The sequence below is a fragment of the Ictalurus furcatus genome, chromosome 21 (genome assembly GCF_023375685.1).
Source record: "Ictalurus furcatus strain D&B chromosome 21, Billie_1.0, whole genome shotgun sequence".
In the NCBI taxonomy this organism is placed as follows: Eukaryota; Metazoa; Chordata; class Actinopteri; order Siluriformes; family Ictaluridae; genus Ictalurus; species Ictalurus furcatus.
The window spans coordinates 17,584,882-17,605,747 of record NC_071275.1 but is presented as its reverse complement, the minus strand read 5'-3'; the positions used below and the strand labels follow the sequence as shown (position 1 = coordinate 17,605,747).

Below are 20,866 nucleotides of genomic sequence, written 5' to 3'. Positions count from 1 at the left end.
TTTTTTTTTTTTTTTTTTAAATGAAATTTGGTTTGTTTTTAGTTGCGTTTTTCATTGTTACACAAACACACACACACACACACACACACACACACACATTACGTAGTCCTAGAGCTGGAGTAGGTCACCTGCACATATTGTAACACACCCTTCCACACAAAGCGTGTAACGGCTGGCTCTTTATGGTTTGTGACAGCACCGGGATGTAAGCAGAGTGTGTGTGTGTGTGTGTGTGTGATGGAGGAGGCGTGGGCCGTCGTGACATGGCTATGAAGAGCAGGAGATGTGACACACTCCTCATCACTCCTTAAGAAAGAGTGGTAAAGGAGGGGGGGTCACGGGTGTCACACCAGACAAGGGGTTCACCACTGCGTGTGTGTGTGTGTGTGTGTGTGTGTGTGTGTTAGGCGGACGTGTATTTTGTTTTTTTGGATGGAAGGGTTACTCTTCATCTTCAAAACACCTCGATTTCCCAACAGCATGTGGATAGGTGTGTGAAACAGACAGAGGTATAGCCTGCATGTCTCAGCCATGATAGATGCACTGAGATCATCTGCGTCATCATCACGCTGACACGGTGTAAACATGAAGAGATCCAAAACTCATGCACAAATAAAAAAAAAAAAAAAAAAAGGTTGCTTCGCTGTTTAGGGCTCCATTTTGCGCAGATTTAGTGCACTGAGCCACTAAATCTGGTTTTGCGTAGTCGTTCGCATCTGAGCTCCTTTTTTATTGGCTTTTATACCACAGCGTTGTTAAATTAACACCAACTCACAGCGAAAAGCTGAAGTTCTGCACCTTGTCGTCGGGACGGAGGTTGGAATGTAATTCTAAACTTTTCTAGCATTTCCTCAGCCATTCAAGTAAAACCAGACCTAAAACACATACACATACACATACATACATACACATACACACATACACACACACACACACACACACACACACATACAGACACACACACACACATACACATACACATACATACATACACATACACACATACACACACACACACACACATACACACACACACAGACACACACACACAAACACACACACATACACATATACACACACACACACACACATACACACACATACACACACAAACATATATACACGTACACACACACAAATACACACACACACATACACAAACACACACATACACTCACACATATACACACACACACACATATACACACGCATACACACATACACACACATACACACATACACACACACACACACACACACACACACACACACATACAGACACACACACACACATACACATACACATACATACATACACATACACATACACACACACAAATACACACACACACATACACAAACACACACATACACTCACACATATACACACACACACACATATACACACACATACACACATACACGCGCATACACACACACGCATACACACACACGCATACAGACGCACACACACACATACACATACACACATACACACATGTACACACACAAACATATATACACGTACACACACAAATACACAAACACACACATACACACACATACACTCACATATACACACACACATACACATATACACACACACACACACATACACACACACACACACACACACACACACACACACACAATAGCTGAAATGGAAGTTCTTTATAATAGTGTCATCATAAGTGTGTGTGTGTGTGTGTGTGTGTGTTTGTTTGCTGGTTTCATGTGACCCTACATACCACCCCGTGTAAATGTCTGTGACCTTTGTAACCTCAGCCAGCAGAGTGGCAGTGCTAACTCGTGTGTGTGTGTGTGTGTGTGTGTGTGTGTGTGTGTGTGTGTGTGTGTGTGTGTGCGTATGTGTCGCCTCAGGCCTGATGGAATCGGCACTGTCACAGTGGAGGAACGCGAACGCTTCGAGGAGATAAAAGAACGACTACGAGTGTTGCTCGAAAACCAGATCACACATTTCAGGTACACGGCTAGGAATAAATCCATCAGCAAATAAATGATTTAAATGCTTAATTAATGATAGGTCTTTTTTTTTTTTTTAAATTATTTATAAAAGATACAGTTAGAGTATTCATATTAGTTGTATCTATATATTATATCTCCTAGAAATAAACCAAATATTTTTGCTTGTATTTCATTTATAAATTAAATTTGTGATTGGATTTATACATTTCTAGGTTGTAAATTCTAATTTTATTTTTATTATAATTTATTCATTAAAAATGGAATGTGAATAAAATGTCTTTATTCAATAATTGTATACAAACCTATTAGTTTATTATTATTATTATTATTATTATTAATCATTATTACTAAATATGAAGTTATTAGTAGTAGTAGTATTTATATGTTTGTTTGTTTGTTTGTTTGTTTATTTATTTACTTTAAATCTTGTATTTCTTTTCTCTCGCGCATTCTAAAGGTACTGTTTTCCGTTTGGACGGCCAGAGGGGGCACTGAAGGCAACTCTCTCTCTGCTGGAAAGGGTGCGTCATCTTCAGCAACAGAAATAATTCACCGCTAAATATGTTCTGGTGTTAAAGATCATCAGTTTCCACTCGTCATCATATTTACTGTAAAACTGCACGTTCTGTTTGTGCCGCTGAAATTGTTGCCGGAATCTCGTTAGCATAAATCGCAAAGTAATTGTGCAGACAGAACTGTATATTTGCCTGTATGTGTCCGTGTGGGTTGCCAGGTGTTGATGAAGGACATCGTAACTCCGGTTCCCCAGGAGGAGGTGAAGGCCGTGATCAGGAAATGTCTGGAACAGGCGGCACTGATAAACTACCAGCGTTTATCTGAGTACGCCAAAGTAGAAGGTAAAAGAAATACACATTAGTGACAGGTGCAAGTAGCAGACGTGGTGTGATATCCCTTTAATAGACGTGTTACTGTGAATATTGCTGAAACTGAATTTTTACTGAGTGTTTTTATTGCTTTTTGAGGTAATTGAGATTAACAATAATTTTGATCCACTTCCCCATTCCTGCACCGTTCGAGTCTTATTTAAACTTGAGTCGACCCAGTCGTAGACAAAACATTTTGGTGCTGGAAGTAACCCGATTTTGCCGTCCGAGTGCCGATGCTGAGGTGAACGAGTCTTGGAGAATGGATTCAGTGGAAAGATTTCAAGAATCTTGTTAAAAAGACAGTATTTTTTAATTGTATAATACTTATGAGGCTTGCTCTATGGCTTGTTTTATAAACCGTGCTAAGTGATTCTCTCCCAGTCTGCACCTGTTGTGTTCTCTACGGTGATGCTTAAATTATATCCAAGTTGTACTGTAAGTAAAAATGCATTCAATCCCCCCTCTCTGAAATCCTCCCCGCTGCCTTCTGTCAGCCTCTCACCTCTTTCCTCTACCAGGTGTCGAAAAGATGTAAAAAACAAAACAAAAAAACAAAAACAAAAAACCTGTTGTTGTTGTTGTTGTTGTTTTCCTCCTCCAGCTAACACCTGGTTATGAACCCTGCTTCTTACTCCTCCTTAACCCGGGTTTTTATATCCCTCCGTTTCCACAGTTCCTCCCTCTCTCTCTCTCTCTCTCTATCTCTCTCTCTCTCTCTCTCTCACTTTGTACTTTTCCTTTGCCTGGGTTTCCCTCTGGCTTTTCTGCTGGTTCCAGACTCTTGTGTTACAAAAATCTCAATACAACAGTGTACAGTATAAGTGCTTCTTGTCAACTAATTGGCTAAACCACTGGCTCTGTATTGGTGAAAATATTGTGCAAATATCTTCAACATATTTAGTTGGACAAAGCTGTTTTCCATAGTTTCACGGTTTTTCATACTTTCTATCAACTCTAAAGCAGGACTTGCAGGCTTTAGGTCAGGTCAAGTCGAGTGGGTTTTTACTGTCATTCCTCTATATAGCTTGTATACATTGGAACGAAATGACGCTCATTCCGGTGCAACACGGAACAATACGCAAGACTACATAAAGTGCAAATGCACAACAGTGTGAGACGAGTGCAAAACAATAAATACACAGGACAATAGATAAACGGAACATGGACTGTAAACATGGACTGTAAACTGTAAACATGGACTGTAAACTGTAAACTGTGAACATGGACTATAAACTAAACTGTGAACATGGACTGTAAACTGTAAACATGGACTGTAAACTGTGAACATGGACTGTAAACTGTAAACATAAACTGTAAACTGTAAACATGGACTGTAAACTGTGAACATGGACTGTAAACCCTAAACATGGACTGTAAACTGTAAACTGTGAACATGGACTGTAAACCCTAAACATGGACTGTAAACTGTAAACATGGACTGTAAACTGTAAACTGTAAACATGGACTGTAAACTGTAAACTGTGAACATGGACTGTAAACTGTAAACATGGACTGTAAACTGTGAACATGGACTGTAAACTGTGAACATGGACTGTAAACTGTAAACTGTGAACATGGACTGTAAACTGTAAACATGGACTGTAAACTGTGAACATGGACTGTAAACCCTAAACATGGACTGTAAACTGTAAACTGTGAACATGGACTGTAAACCCTAAACATGGACTGTAAACTGTAAACATGGACTGTAAACTGTAAACTGTAAACATGGACTGTAAACTGTAAACTGTGAACATGGACTGTAAGCCCTAAACATGGACTGTAAACTGTGAACATGGACTGTAAACTGTGAACATGGACTGTAAACCCTAAACATAAACTGTAAACTGTGAACATGGACTGTAAACTGTAAACATGGACTGTAAACTGTAAACTGTGAACATGGACTGTAAACTGTAAACATGGACTGTAAACTGTGAACATGGACTGTAAACCCTAAACATGGACTGTAAACTGTAAACTGTGAACATGGACTGTAAACTGTGAACATGGACTGTAAACTGTAAACATGGACTGTAAACTGTGAACATGGACTGTAAACCCTAAACATGGACTGTAAACTGTAAACTGTGAACATGGACTTAAACCGTAAACATGGACTGTAAACTGTAAACATGGACTGTAAACTGTAAACTGTGAACATGGACTGTAAACTGTAAACTGTGAACATGGACTGTAAACCGTAAACATGGACTGTAAACTGTAAACTGTGAACATGGACTGTAAACTGTAAACATGGACTGTAAACTATAAGCTATTATGAAATGTAGCAGTTCCATAGTATAGAGTGATGGATGCAGCTATGTAAAGTGCAGTGTGCAGTAGTACTGAGTCTTACTGGGTTAGGGCATGTGCACTGGTGGCTAGGATTAGTGCGGTTAGCCCAGGTGAGCATTGGGAGGCAGCAGGGTTTTGAGTAATCTGACTGCCTCAGGGAAGAAACTGTTGCGGAGTCTGCCTGTGGTGGCATGGATGCTCCTGTACATTCTGCCAGATGCCAGGAGGGTGAATAGTCCATGAAAAGCGTGACAGGGGTCATCTGCGATACAGGTGGCTTTTGCGGATGCAGTGGTTGTTGAAGGAGGTGTCGATGGTGGGTAGAGAGACCCTGATGATCTTTTCAGCTGTCCTCAAAATCCTCTGTAGAGTCTTACGGTCGAAGGCTGTGTAGTTCCCGTACCACACAATGAGACAGCTGGTCAGGACGCTTTCAATCATCCCTCTGTAGAAGGAGGTGAGGATGGGAGGGGTTTGGAGTGTGGAGTTTGGCTTTTTTCAGCCACCACAGGAAGTGGACATGCTGCTGGGCCTTCTTGACTAGGCAGGTGGTGTTTTAAGTCCAGGAGAGGTCCTCAGTCATGTGCACACCAAGAAACTTGGAGCTTTTGACACTCTCCACGGTTGTTCCATTGATGTGCAGCGGTGAGTGGTCCGCTTGGGTTCTCCTGAAGTCGGCAATTATCTCTTTAGTCTTATCAACATTAAGAGATAGATTGTTGTCTCTACACCTGGTTCACCTCCTCCCTGTACGCTGGATCATCATTGTTGCTGATGAGGCCCACAACTTTGTAGTGTCATCAGCAAACTTGATGATGTGATTAGAACTCAAAACAACTGGTCCAAGAGTGTTTCAGCGGGATGGTCTCGGTTCCGATCCAAACAAACTCTAGCGTGGTTTAATTGCAGTGAGAAAATCGATTCGACTCTGAATCAACTCGGGTGCAGGAAGTGAATCCATTTGAGCTGAAGCTTTTTTTCCCCTGCTAGACTGATCCATGATCTCCATGCTCAGGAGATGGATTTGATTACATGCACCTAGTGAGGGTTTGTTCACCTTTTTTCCTATTTCTTTTTATCAAAACAAACCAAACCAAATAGCGAATGAATCAAAAGTATCAAATTTCGTTCCGATTCACATTCGCCAAGGTGTAAAAACACCCTTAGGTTGCAGGATGAGCTTCAAATTCCGAAAGCGTAGCAACGTTCTACCAACTATGAATCAAAGCCAAGTTAGCATGATTGTTTTTTGTGAAACACCGCCTGCTAACCTCCGGTTATTATTAGCGTTCTGTGGAAGTTGAAGTATTCCTTTAAACCAGCATCAATTGAAAGTTCCAACACCAAACCTCACCACTCAGACCTTCTTAAAATCCCTTAGAGCCTCTATCACACATGCATGGAGAATTCCTCTCCCATTCTCTTTCTCTCTGTCTGTCTTTCCTCTGACCCCTGCTCTTGCATGCCCGGTCCTCTTTTGTAGGGAAAAAGAGAGAAATGTATGAGCATCCTGTCTACTGCTTGGCGTCACAAGTGATGGATTTAACCATTCGTGAGTACCTGCCCTCATCCTCCACCAGTCCATGCCTATTCTCCTGCCTTTCCTCATCACTGTCAGCACCTCACCTGGCTTTTCCACACTCCAACCCTCTGACCAATAACATCCTGCCACTCTTTTTGCTTGCCTTTTTTTTTTTTTATAAATAAAAAAACAAACTCTCCTTGTCTGGCTGAGTCGAGCGTTAAATATTCAGCCAGTCAGTCCGTCCACCTCTATCAGTCTCCCGTGTTTGTTTGGAGCTTCTGGCGCTATATCTGTTAGCTTTTTATTTATTTATTTTTTGGTTCCTCTTGCTGACTTGTGCATTTCCTGTCTGTTGCGATTTGAATGCATTTTTACTTTTGCTTCTGTTTTGACTTCCCACCTTCGCACCTCAGCCATGTCACAAGCTTTTCGACAGAGGTCAGGTACTGTATGAAACCTGCACACCGGTTCGCTCAGGGGACTGAACTAGGAGAACTCAAAGATCTAGAGGTTTTTTATATATGCCTACACATCGGGTCTGTCCGTGTGTTCAAACCATGACTACAGTTGCTTTTTGTTTGCTTTTTTCTTGTTTGTTTTTTTACTGTGTGTCTTCACGGTCTACCGTTTGGTATCACTGTCTGTCTCACATCAGTACGTTAATGTCGTTAAGCGTCAATCTCTTTTCTGTATTCTCACCTCTGAAAAGCACCACGGGTCAAGGTTTGTCTTCAGGCGACCTTCTACTCTTTCTCTGTTATTCTGTCTGTCTTCTCTTGCCCTGTCTCTCTTATCCTCCGACTTTAGCCTCTGAAAATGGAACGGCGGCTGACTATCTCTCTTCTTCTACCCTTTTCCTCCTACCCTTTTTCCTCCCCTCTTTCTCTCTTTTATTCTCTTTGTTCTCTAGTTGAGAAATCTCAGAAGGATCAGAAGGATCCAGGTGAACCCTTTTGTTTGACTAACTACTAAAAAAAAAAAAAAGGAGCATTCCCTGTCCAGACTTGGACATAACCAGCTCACAGCGTTGCTCGAGCACTGCCTGAAAAAGCCACAGCAATGCTGCGATGGTGTTATGCTAACCTCCGCTAGTTCCCCATCTCTAAATGTTTACAGATAAAAAATCAAATAGCTAGAGTAAAAGAAACTGATTAAAATCATAGGGGATGGGAGGGAATGTCTCAAACCATGATACTGCTTCATCCCTTTAACTTTAACATGTACAGCCCTGTAATGAAAACTAATCTTAGACAGTAGTTCTACAGTGCTGTAAAAAAAAAAGTATTGCCCCCCCCCCCCCCCCCCCCCAAAAAAAAAATTTGTTTTTTCATGTTCCCTTTGTCTAAAATGACATATTCTTCAAACCATGCAGTGTGACAATTAAGCAAAAATAGTGCAAAGCAGTTAGGGGGGTGAATACTTATTCACAGCATTGTATTATATACTAAGTAAAACCAGGCTGTAACAATTTAATTCTACATCAAACTTGTAGAATTAAATCATATGCTCCTGTGCATTCCTTTAAAAAAAAAAAAATGTTAAAAACAAGGAAGGTGCCTTTGCGTAATCTGCAAATTGGGTCATTTTATTTAGCGTTCATATTCAAGTCACTTCATGCTAGAAATAGATCTGCGTGAAATCTGCTTCTTCATCACCCCTCTCTGTTGTGTGTGAAATACCCGATTTGGCACAGCAAGGCATTTCTTCTGCACTAGGTCTGAAGGTGTTTTGTACTACGGATCACGCTTTCATTTTAACCCTTTGAACCAGAACCAGTTTGAGTCTAGAATCCAATTCAGGGCTCTTTACAAGGCCAGGTGGACGGTTAAAGGGTTAACTGGAAAGTCGGCAGTATGTGGAGTGGATTCTGTGATGGAGACTCATTGGCTGAGAAGAGTGAGGATTTGGTCATATCGGTGTTCTTAAAAATCACACGTTAACAAGGACACCAAACACTGACGTTTCTGTTCGTTTCGTTTCGTTCAAGCAGAACTGGATCACGAAACGGGTTCGCAAAACAGTGTGACGCATAAATATACACTCAGCAGGCAGTTTAATAGGAACACCTAGTTCATCCAGCAGCGTGATGCATAAAATCATGCGGATACAGGTCGAGAGCGTCAGTTAATGCTCACATCGAAAATCAGCATGGGGGAAACGTGACTAGATTGGTTGGGTTGAGTATTTCAGAAATAGAAACAGTTTCGAGACTTTGCACCGAATGGTGCGGAAAACAAAAAAACATCCAGCGAGCGTCTGGTTCAAGCGGACGAGGAGGCTCTGGCAACTCAAATATCATCTCTTTACAACCGTGTTAAGCTGAAAAGCACCACAACACGCTGAACCTTGACGCCGATGGGCTACAATAGCAGAAGACCACATTGAGTCCCACTTCTGTCCGTCAAGAACAAGACTCTGAGGCTACAGTGAGTACAGATTCCCCCACAGATTGGAAAAACTGTAGCGATGAAAAAAGTGTTTCTGAAATACTCAAACCTGACCTCATTCTGTTTGATGTGAGCATTAACTAAAGCTCTCCACCTGTTATCTGAAGGGGTTTGTGCATGGAAATAATTGCATGAATGAGCAGGTGTATGGGTGTTCCTATTAAAGTGGCTGGTGAGTGTGTGCTCAGTTAGGTTTCCACAATCACTCTTCTCAGTCAATACCCTGGTCTTATTACCATATTAACAATCCGTCATTGACCTCTTTGTTCATTAATGTCTATTTACTTTGCAACACCACCTCCATGATGTTGGATCTCATTAGATGGAACATTCCCATAATGCTCGGTGTCTTATGTGTAACCATTCTGCTTAAAAATACAAGAGTTTTTTTAATAAAAAAAAAAAAAAAAAAAAGCATTCATCAGGGAGCAGTAACTTTAACCTTAACACTCCCGGACTTTATTTCATTTTAGAAGTGAGATGCAGATGAAGGGCTGATTATTAGCGAGAAACAGAGTGAAGAGATTAGCGAGCACAGCTTCCTGCACGTGCCGAGCATTCTGCATGATAACTGTAACATACTTTTTTTTTTTTTTTTTCTGCTTTAATTTGACTCATTACACTTTGCATTTTTCTTTATGACAAAATCTGATCATTTTTTGGAAAGAGCATTAGATTTGAGATTTTCAGCTTTTTAAAATAACACAAGTGAATAGGTAATAAAATTAACCCTTTTCTGCATAAATTATGTAAAAACCCATTTGACATTTTTCTCTTTTCTTTTCTTTTTTTTTTTTTTTTTGCTTTTAGATTTGTTTTTACTTAATATTAATATATAAAATAATTAATAATTACTATATTTTAAGATTTTTTTACTTAATAAATTTAAATATAATTTTTAAAATCATTAATAATGATACAATTTATTCATTTTTAACAAAATATTGCAACAGTCCTGACAAACCTTATATGTAGTTTAGGACTGTTGAAAAGGACAGTGGGTTTTTTGTAAACTTTTTTTTTTTTTTTTTTTTTAACCTAAAGATGTTAATTGTAGTATAAATAATTTGGGATTTTGTGTAGAACAATTGAACAAGTATACCAGAGGCATATACCAGAGACCGGACCGTGCATGAAAGGGTTAATGCATATTGCAATTTTAAATTAGACATACCTCACTGCTTGTATTTTAGAGAATTGTCAGGATTTTAAAGAAATGTTGATTGTGAAATTCTATTGATTTCAAATTTTTACGTAGACAGTGGTCTCAAGCGTACAGTAGCTGCAGTTATAGAAGAATAGCCAGAAGGAAGGTTTTAGGTGTGTGTGTGTATGTGTGCGTGTGTGCGTTACGTCTGTGTCCTGTTAATAGTTTTGCCCTTGTGCCTCAGAGAATGTAGGCCGCTTAATTACGCCTGCCAAAAAACTGGAGGACACTCTCCGCCTGGCCGAGCTGGTCATCGAGGTGCTGCAACAGAACGAGGAGCATCACGCAGAGGTGAGTTTCACACATAACGTGCTCGGTGTCAAAAATACAGTACATATAGTCACAAGAGTGCACAAACTTATGCACATCCACAGGCTCTCACTACTATAAATCATAAATAAAACATTTCTTTTCTCTTTTTTTCCTTTCTAAAATCACAAGCCGATACAGGGTCAGGCTCAGGACGGTAACTGGTATGGAGTTACAGATCATTCTCTAAAGGTGCATTTCCACCGAGTTTCTGGAATTTTCCGGACTTTCCTGAACGAGAATTCCTAAAGAACTCCTTAAAGCCATGACTCAACAGATTGTGAAACGTATCTTGGGCTAGATTTTGAAACACGAAATCATGGCCTGTCACTGTAATAAAACCAAAAGACGTATTTAAAGAATTTATTGACAAGTAATCACGATTCCGTCGCATGTTTGTAGCATCAAGCTAACTGAAAACGTTGTATTTGTTTGTTTGCAATTTTAGTCAAATGAAATGTTGGCTTCGTGTGTCTTGGCATTATTTAAATAATAAAAAAAATAGTACTCGACTGTCTAGCGATGGTTAGAAGTCCGGCTTATGAACGATACAAATAGCAACTGAGGACAAACAGAAAGAAATGGCATAAGCATATTAGCGAGACACTGGTGTTTACATCGGAGGTGATAAAAGTAGCCAAGTTGTTTTTTTTTTTGTTTTTTTTTTTAACTCAAGTCAAAGTAGAAAGGTATAAACTTAAATAAATAGTGTGGTAAATCTTTAAATTCTTCACTCAGGTTAAAGTAGAAAAGTATACCCTCTTAAATTTACCTCAAGTAAAAAGCACACGATGATATCCGCTTCAAATTACACACTGATTTTAGTTCCTGGTGGTAAATTAGTGCTTCTTTAATTTACCAAGGGACATAAGAAAACAGTAGCTAAGTCTAACTAACAACACCTTTATTCCTAATCTCTCACATTAGCTAGCATCGTATTTAATAACTCTGCCAATGCTAGCCGAATGCTAATAGCTAGTCTCAATATAATGGTTACGTATCTGTTAAAGGTGAAATTTCTTAGGATTTTAGATCCTTGAAGCTGTCTGATGCTACAGTGAGAAATGTATTGAACTCTAGTGAGTAGAAAACATTTTTCTTTAGAAATGTATTTGTAAGTAATTGTACTCGGTTACTTTCCACAATTAGAGCTCTTTGAGACCATTTTTTTTGTTGTTGTTGTTGTTGCCATTAAAAAAAACAAACATGTAAAATAGATACTCAATGCAAAGTTTTATTTATTTTATTTTTTATCTGCCACTTGAACGATCAGTTGAAATTCAGTACAGAAAATCCCACCGCAGTAGTTCCTGGCCAGCGTGAATTACAAGAAGACTCCTTTGGTAGAAATACGCCTAGAGTTCCTGAAAAGGTTCCTGGTTTCCTGCGAGGGGAACGCACCGTATCATTTCCCACTAGGCAAACATCCTTCAGTGCAACACACATTCGAGATATTTATTCCTTTCTGAATGAATTGACAGTCTTTTGATTCTGTAGAGCTGCTGACTTGATACTGAAGACGATTTGTTGCTTAAATGTTCATCAAATGCAAACCGTTTTCCCGAACAGACGCTGAATTTGTGTAACTCTGGTACGTTTTTTTATTTTTATTTTTCTTTTAAATCGACCAGTACCATAACTCACTGCTGCATGCTTCCTGTGAGCGCAAATCAGTCCGACTCAAGTGTTCCTGAAGGTCCACAACACTTCACAGCCGTTCGGACTGTTATTAAAACATTTAAATGATTCAATTATAACATCTTTTAAAGTGCTGTGAAACTTCAGGACTTCGGCCTCGCTAAAATATAACCAGTCGCAGCATTTATTTCTCTCACACATCACGGTCTCATTGTGCTCTTAATGTACAACGATCCGATGATTCAAGCCATCTTATTATTTCTTATGATTTGTTTTTATTTCCTCAAAAATGGGTTGAGCAACAGTGTATGCTTACTGAAATATTCATGAGTAGTAACCGTCGTCTTGCTTTGGGAAAGACTACAGGTCTGATACGATGCTCCAGAAGGAAAAGCATGTTCTCCTGCCATTTTTGAGCGCTGGATGCATGTACAAAATGTTATGAGATACTTTTGGTGTAATGAAACATCAGAAGAGTATCATCTATCGTTTTCCCATTCTTGCTTTTAGGGGTGCGATGGTATGTCGATTTGGTAGTATGCACTCTTGGAAAAAGAGAAAGAAAAAAGAAACCTCCAGGGTTTTTAAGGTGGTTATTCAAGCTTTGTGAAAGGATTCTACTTGGAGCCTCTTGTGAAAAGGTCATAGGTTTTCCCAGATAAAAACATTACACACAATGATTGTAGAGTTCTAGATTTTACCTTTTTAAAAAAAAAAAAAAAAAAGTGTACCATGCTAACAGACATAGGTATACTGTTAATTTAGTGCTATAGTAGTACAAATAATGACATTCTTTGCTTTAATTCGATTTTTTTTTTACTGATTTTATATATTTGCTTTTGTTTTATTGGTTTGTTCAATTTCATTTCTTTTCTTTTTTATTTCTTTGTTTTTATTCTTTTTTTTATTATTTATTTCTTAACAAAATACTATACTCTATGACATACCATAAAGTATAATACTACCAAACTACTATACGAGACGAAAATCAGATAAATGGCTAAACGCTATTTTGATAAACTAGAAAAAATCAATTAAAAAAAATAAAAAAAAAGAATTCACATGGCTAAACATTAATTAACGATAAAAGACTAATCACTAACAATGGGCTTTCATGCTGTTTCACCCCTAATAGCTTTAATCCTCATTATTACTGGAAACTGCCTTCATTTGGAGAAGAAAAAAAAAGAATGTCTTTACACTTAAAGCCCAAACATGATTGTTAGCTTGTCATGAATTACAGAGATGATCAGTAACCTTAATTGTGTTCTCTCGCTGTTTGTCGGGTTGCCTGGACACATGCGAAAGGGTAAAGAGGTATGTTAAAAGGTCTAAGAAGAGCCCCCATGACCCCTTCAAACCCATCTCCTCCCCTGCATGCCCACTACTTCCCTAGCTTTGGACGAAGGGTTTATATTCCCCCTCCTCTCCTACCCCTCTCCCCAAACCCACCCTCTTCTATATAGAAGTAATTCCTGTTGTATTCTGGGGCATTAACCAAACTGCTTGCGTGGGCACGAGTGCCAGACGGACGGCTGCTTCTGCTGCCCTGAAGCGGCTCCTGACGAGCCCTCTGAAAATGAAACCGAGCTCATTTTCATAGACGTCGTCTTGCACAACCCTCCCAACGCCCCCCCTTCCCCTTCTTTTGCTCTGGGCAGTAAAATCACAAGTGTTGACTTCTCCTCCTGTAATTACAGTCATTCTAGCGCCACAGAAACATTGCAATCGGATTCTAGAGGAGGGAAATCAACACTGCAGATTTTACGGTGTTCTTCTGCTCCAACCTGGTGCAGCCCATCACCATGATGTACCATGTTCCAGTACTAACTCTCGATTTATCTTCATTTATTGACTTGCTGTACATGCACCAGGTAATTAGCAGACCACGCTCACGTTGGTGTCGAGTTTTCTTTTCTTTCCTGCAAAGCATCTAAAACGAACGCTGTGTAAATGACCCCCTACATAACCCTTTCATTCATCCGACATGTTTTTTTTTTTTTTTTTTTGCAAGACGTGCAAGACATGTCGTGACAGCAGATCATTCTTATCAGCAGCAGAGCAATCTCGGCCATGTCGTTTCCACCAAAGCAACTAGTGCGAAAATGAATGAAAAAAATCTATTCGTTTTCAGTGTAAATTCTGAATACATTTCTGAATATCCTGGCGCTGGAGACTGAATCTGCTGCATGATGGGAATTTTTCTGAGCCAAAAGGGCACTTCCGGGGTGCATGCACGTACACATTCACATCAACAAAGTGTGCATAGAAGTGTCATAGCATTTCACCGTTGTCTCCTCCTCTGCAGAAGCATGTAAGGTGTGTCTAAGCCGTTGACACTTTTAACTCGAAAGGAGACATTTCTACATATTCCTCACCCTTCTGAGATCTCACTCTGGTCTCTATGGGCCAACAGTGTGTGTGTGTGTGTGTGTTAATGCCGAAAGCCGTGACTGCCTGTGATATAGCTGTTTCAAAGCTGTCATAAGTCTACAGGGATTCATAAAATATGGCACAAGTTCTACAAAGTGAGACGTAGAGGCTTTTTATAGATCTTTGGAGACTGATGGTGTGTACCAATCCCAAGAGAAAAACTAGTTTCCGTTGTCATAAGCATTCTGTTATAAGAAAGATAATCCACAATATTGCTTATTATCCTATAGCAGAATGTCGGCACGTGTTTTATTCCTTATCGAATGCCTGTCAATCATACGTACACCATCATCCATCCTACACTCTGCAGGCATTTGCATGGTGGTCTGACCTCATGGTGGAACATGCAGAGACGTTTCTTTCCCTCTACGCTGTGGACATGGACGCAGCGCTGGAAGTCCAACCTCCAGACAGCTGGGACAGTTTTCCTCTCTTCCAGCTGCTGAACGACTACCTGCGGCTCGACTGTAAGAACTCCAGATGTTTTCGTCTATCCTACACTATTCTAGCCCCTGTTTAGGGCGTATTGACTGGTAGAGTGCACGATTTGCACAACATTAAAGAGATAAAGTTGAGGAAAAGTACCGATCCGAGTTTGGTTGTGAAAATATCTCTAGGTAGAGTTACATATTCTTTCCGTTTTTTAAATCACATTAACATTTACCTCCTTTGGCTGACACTTTTATCCAAAGTGAGTTACAAGTGAGACAGGATACAACTGGGCCTCAAGGGTGACGGCTCGGTTGAACTCATGACATTCTGCCCAGTGCTTTACTCACTGAGCTACCATGCACTGTAGTAACAACAATGGATTTAATTCCATTCTGTGGGATCTGTAAGATTATTATTTTTGTAACTAAATCCAGATTGATGCTTAATACTATACTTGGATAGCTCTTTGACCTTGTTGTTAGGCCGAAGAGCTAGAACCTTCCAGGAATTCCAGGTGTATTCATATTGAGATCACATCACAGCGGACGAGATCTCAATACAAGTAATTTAAACTAATTTATGTGAATTCTGATTGCACCAGGACCAATGACTCAGATAGATAGCGGTTCATAAAAGCGCCGAATGGAAATTAGGTCAATGCAAACTGGGTGAAACCGACCAGACTCCCCAACACTTCAACATTATGCACTCTTTTCTATGAAGGGGGGTGAATACTTATGCAATCACAAGTTTTCAATTTGTTAATTTGAACTAATTTTGCAAACTACATTTATTTTTCCACCCACTTCGACATTACAGACTCTTTTGCATATGTTCATGCCATACAATCCAAATGACGTCCATTTCGTTTCCACACTACAACATGGAAATGTTCGAGATGGGTTGAATCCTTATGCGACGCATAGAAGCCAGTGATAAACTATCAAGTGAAAAATGAAATTCCAAATGGACTGTTAAACTCCCATCATGTGTAGTGTTAATAATAACTCCTACATTAATGGCGGACGTGGCGTAGGAGAGCACGGACGCCTGGAGGCCATCTTACATCACTAATGATCTGGAGCGAACAGGGAGCTGTCCGTGGTGCTGAGCCCATCCGCTTCATCCACTCTAGCGCACTAATTATAACGCTGGAATTTTTGCACAGCTTGACAGGTTGTTGTCTGGTAACGTGTTCTCAATATGAAACGGCGGTGTGTGGAAAAAGAGACGAGAAAACAAGAGGGGGAGGGATTTGTTTCTTACTAGTTCATTTACTAAATAAATGTATAAATAAATACAATACTTGTGCGAACAGGCAACTGAGCTGGTGTTGGGCTGCAATCTAATATCAAAGGATAGTGAAAAGAATATCAACCAATTGTATTGTGCAGTTGGATTTAATGATAAGCAACACTTTACTTAAGGACTTAAGTGTTCATAGGGCTACACGGCACCTATATAAGGCTTTAAGTGACATACACCTGCATAAACATTTCTAATGGCTTATTCCATCTGTTTTGTTGACATAAGATTGCACTCATGACACTCTGGTTTGACGTATGTTATAGAACGTCATGAGAACTGTCTATGTCAAAATTGCTGAAAACAGCTCAGCTGATGCCCGTTGTAATAAGCCTATTTTAAAGATTTACTTAGGCTTGAGTCACTTATAACAGAGTGTTATTAATGTGAAGTGTTATAACTGGAATACGTTACTTAATTTGAAGTCTTGTTCAGATCCAAAAATTCCAAAGAGTTGGTGTTCTCCTCAGCCTTCCTGCAATTCTCCATCTCTAGCCATGAAAACGAACAAGTGCATTCTCCACCTCAGGGTTTGCTGCATCTGAAAGGTCACTGCACGTTGCCTGTAGGGCTTTCAGCTTAGCTTATATGCTACCAGGCAGGCGCTAAAGCAAGACGCCGTTCAAGCTGCTAATGAGGACTAAAACAGAGCATGACATGCGGCCAAGTGGACAACCGCTTCAGCTCAAGTGGTTAATTGGAAGAGCGCATTCGGGGGGAAGCAAACAAACATGGCTCCTGCTGTGCATGATCGACCTTGAGTTAAACAAGAGAGAGAGAGAAACCGAGAGAGTTAGCACTTAGTTTCTGTAGTTTCCTTAGCAAACATTTTGTTTATTCCAGAATGGTTTCAAATCCAGGTAAAACGGATCAGAAAAGGTATACGATGATTAAAATGGTGGTCTCTGCTCCTCTATAGATAACCTGTGTAACGGGAAATTCCACAAGCACCTGCAGGATCTCTACGCTCCTCTAGTGGTGAGATACGTGGACCTGATGGAGTCCTCCATCGCCCAGTCTATACACCGGGGCTTCGAGCGCGAGTCCTGGGAGCCTGTAAAGTAAGAAACCCTCCTCTGTTTATACTTTGTTTGTCGTATTTCATCTGAACTTGTGATAGACGATAAATCCGCTAGTTGAACTCGGTATCTCGATGACGCACTTATCCTCGATACTCTCAAGTAATGTGTTCGTTTGGATGCGGCACTGTTTCTCCGATCCCTCACCGTTATCAATATCCTCCCGCTTGCTTGAAACCTGTTTAAAGTCTATTTTCTGCTCGTTTTTTTTTCTTCTCCCCCTTCTCTCGAACCATCGTATCGATCTTAACATGCTCTCTTACTGTCGTTGTCATTTCCTGTGTATTTCTTGATCTGATTTTTTTTTTTTTTTTGGTCTTTTTAAAGTATAAAGTCACACTGTGCGATTTCATCTCACTTCACACTGCTTCTTTATTAATTTCTTTCTATTTTCTGCTCATCCACAAAATCCTTTCTTGTCTGTCTGTCTGTCTTTTATCACAGGAGTTTAACAAGTAATCTGCCCAATGTCAGCCTTCCAATTGTGAACCTCCAAATGCCCAAAGTTCCAAATCTGCCGGTGTCAGTTAATCTGCCACCAGTGCAAATACCTCTCTTTTCCACCCCCAGCTGGATGACGGCCATATCGGACGCAGAGTGTGTAACCAGGGTTTTTTGATTCATGCAAACGTGGCCTTAGGATAACAATAATGTTGATTTTTAAAATTTTTTTAAAAAAAGACTACATTGATTTGAGAGACTACAGGCATCAAATTCACTTTATTTATTAAAGACATTTACGTACTGCATTAATTCATGGTTTAAATATTTTATATCTATGTTCATCCCAAGGCCACAGCATGGGAACTTAGCTTTAGTCCTACTAAAGATGCTTAAATGATATGCACCTTCATTTCCTGCTCCAAGCATGCTAAAGGAGGAAAGATTTCCAAAGAGTTATAAAACAGCCCAAAGCTTGCATGTGTTTTGATATACTTTTTTTTGCTACATTTTCCCCATCCACTTTCCTCTAATTCTTTTAGCTTTGAGACAGTTCACTCCTTCCCACTAGTTTGCTGAAAGGGGTTCTGCTGGGTTCTATTAGTGGTCTACTCTATTTCCGGGTTCCACACATACTATAGTTCCTTTGTTCCTAATATGGCGCATAGATAAGGAATGTGTTATGAATGTATTATTTCGGTTACACCAGAGTGATTTGCCAAGGATTACAATCTTTCATTAATTTTTTAAAAAAAGAACATGTCGTGCATTTTAACGGTTTATAATTCGAGATGATGGATAGTTGTGGAACGTCCGCACCTGCATTATAGCATTGATGGACTTCCATTCGTTCGCTCATTAACTCCTATTCTCTTTCTCTCGCTTTCGCTCTCTCTCTCTCTCACTCACACAAAAAAAGTAAACTTGTCATTTTACTGAGAAACCGGGAAAGCGTAAACGGTTCGGTTCAGAAGACTTTCCTGTGCTGGAAAACGTTGCAAGGCCGTAAATGTTAAATAAATGTCTCCAAAACATCACCATATCAATGATTACACATTTTCCTATGTTAAACAAATATGTTTTTTTTGTTTGTTTGTTTGTTTTATTAAAAATCTATTATTATTAGTCTTAGATTATATAAAGCATCCACCATACATGTCACTGTGAATGAGTTTTTACTATAGAAACAACAATATACTAGGAAGAGCGCATTAATATAAATCTGTCATTCATCTGTGCGGGTGTACAAAAAGTAGTGCACACCTTCTGACCAATCAGATTCAAGTATTCAATAGCGCTGCGATATTAATTCATTTAGTAGGCTATATCACACACCCGGCCTCGTTTATCGAGCTGAATACGAGCGGATTTGCTCGTAAGTCGTTTGCACGCGCGTTTACACAAGAAATTTGGTATACGTGAAAGTGCGGTCAATTCTGAAAAACATCCGTGTGCTATACGCGTTCCTGAATGTGTGTAAAAATGAAGAGTACACACAACAGAGTACCACAACACGATCGACTCCGAATCGGATCATTTGCGTGGATTACTTCCACTTCTGTCTCTCAGACTTCACCCCGATTGTTCATTCCGTGCTCTTAGCTGTCTGTACACCTGAGCTTTTATAGAGTTCTGTGGGCGTAACTATATGCAAATGAGCTGTGTCGGGAATACGATTTGAACTTTATGGGCGCATTCAAGTGCGAAGAATATCAGCGTAGAGTAATAATTGATTATCGAGGACTACAGATTACCAATCAATCAATCAACACTGTAAAAAAGGGAGAGGTCTTCATTGGCACCCACAAAATCCAGTTTTATCCAGTTTTACTATGAATAGGTGACAGAGAGTGATCGAATGTATTGTATCTTTAAGCTCAATGTGCATGAACATGGTTTGGGGACAAAAAAATGGTGTCTCTCGGGTTTTATTTCCCAGAAGGTTGAGGGTTCAGGCATGCTATAGGGTTATTTTTTAGGAACTAATATATATTTTGTATCTATTTAAATTGTGTGTGTGTGTGTGGCACCCTTCACAAATTTTGAGACTTCTTTAGATTGTTTTTTTTTGACTATGTTTTGAGTTCGACGACATTTTCGTGAAATATATTTATGATTTCTTAAAACTGAGGTGTAAAAATGGTATAGGTGGGGGAAAAAAAAAACCCAGATTTTTTGTCTTTTTGGGCTGGCAGGTTTTTCCAGATTACCCCACACTCATATTTATACTCCTTCACTATCCTTCTGGTTTGACCTTTAACCCCTAAGCCCTTCTTAACGTGTGTTGTCGATCGCTGTGTGCACTGACCGTGTCGGTTTGTGTAGTAACGGTTCGGGGACGTCTGAGGATCTGTTCTGGAAGCTGGACGCTCTGCAGACGTTCATCAGAGACCTGCACTGGCCTGAGGAGGAGTTCGCTAAACACCTGGAGATGAGACTTAAACTCATGTCCAGCGACATGATCGAGTCGTGCGTGAAAAGGTCCGAAATGCAACGACTTGGTTTGATGTAGTCTCACAGTGGCTCTAACTGAGTCTACCGCACTCACCTTCACTGTCTCTCTCTATCTGTCTGTCTGTCTTTCTGTCGCTCTCTTTCTGTGTCTCTCTGTCTCGGTCTCTCTGTCTGGGTCTCTCTGTCTGTCTCTGTCTTTCTGTCGCTCTCTGTCTGTGTCTCTCTGTCTGGGTCTCTCTGTCTGGGTCTCTCTGTCTGTCTCTGTCTTTCTGTCGCTCTCTTTCTGGGTCTCTCTGTCTGGGTCTGTCTTTCTGGGTCTGTCTTTCTGGGTCTCTCTTTCTGGGTCTGTCTTTCTGGGTCTCTCTGTCTGGGTCTCTCTCTTTCTGGGTCTCTCTGTCTCTCTCTTTCTGGGTTTCTCTGTCTCT

At 40.0% G+C, this 20,866-nt stretch overlaps 1 protein-coding gene across 2 annotated transcripts in view; it reads left to right on the top strand.

Moving 5' to 3' along the window:
• cadpsa (Ca2+-dependent activator protein for secretion a) overlaps positions 1–20,866 on the top strand; it is a 129,960-nt gene that overhangs the window by 87,891 nt on the left and 21,203 nt on the right. Inside the window, exons 15-24 of one of the 2 annotated variants that reach the window (XM_053653133.1) lie at positions 1,882–1,983; positions 2,444–2,507; positions 2,720–2,843; positions 7,607–7,639; positions 10,535–10,641; positions 13,606–13,614; positions 15,041–15,197; positions 17,387–17,528; positions 17,991–18,143; positions 20,313–20,468. In XM_053653133.1, the coding sequence (XP_053509108.1) occupies positions 1,882–1,983; positions 2,444–2,507; positions 2,720–2,843; positions 7,607–7,639; positions 10,535–10,641; positions 13,606–13,614; positions 15,041–15,197; positions 17,387–17,528; positions 17,991–18,143; positions 20,313–20,468 (1,047 nt within the window). The remainder of the gene's footprint in view (positions 1–1,881; positions 1,984–2,443; positions 2,508–2,719; positions 2,844–7,606; positions 7,640–10,534; positions 10,642–13,605; positions 13,615–15,040; positions 15,198–17,386; positions 17,529–17,990; positions 18,144–20,312; positions 20,469–20,866) is intronic. The other variant, XM_053653134.1, reaches the window with a different exon arrangement.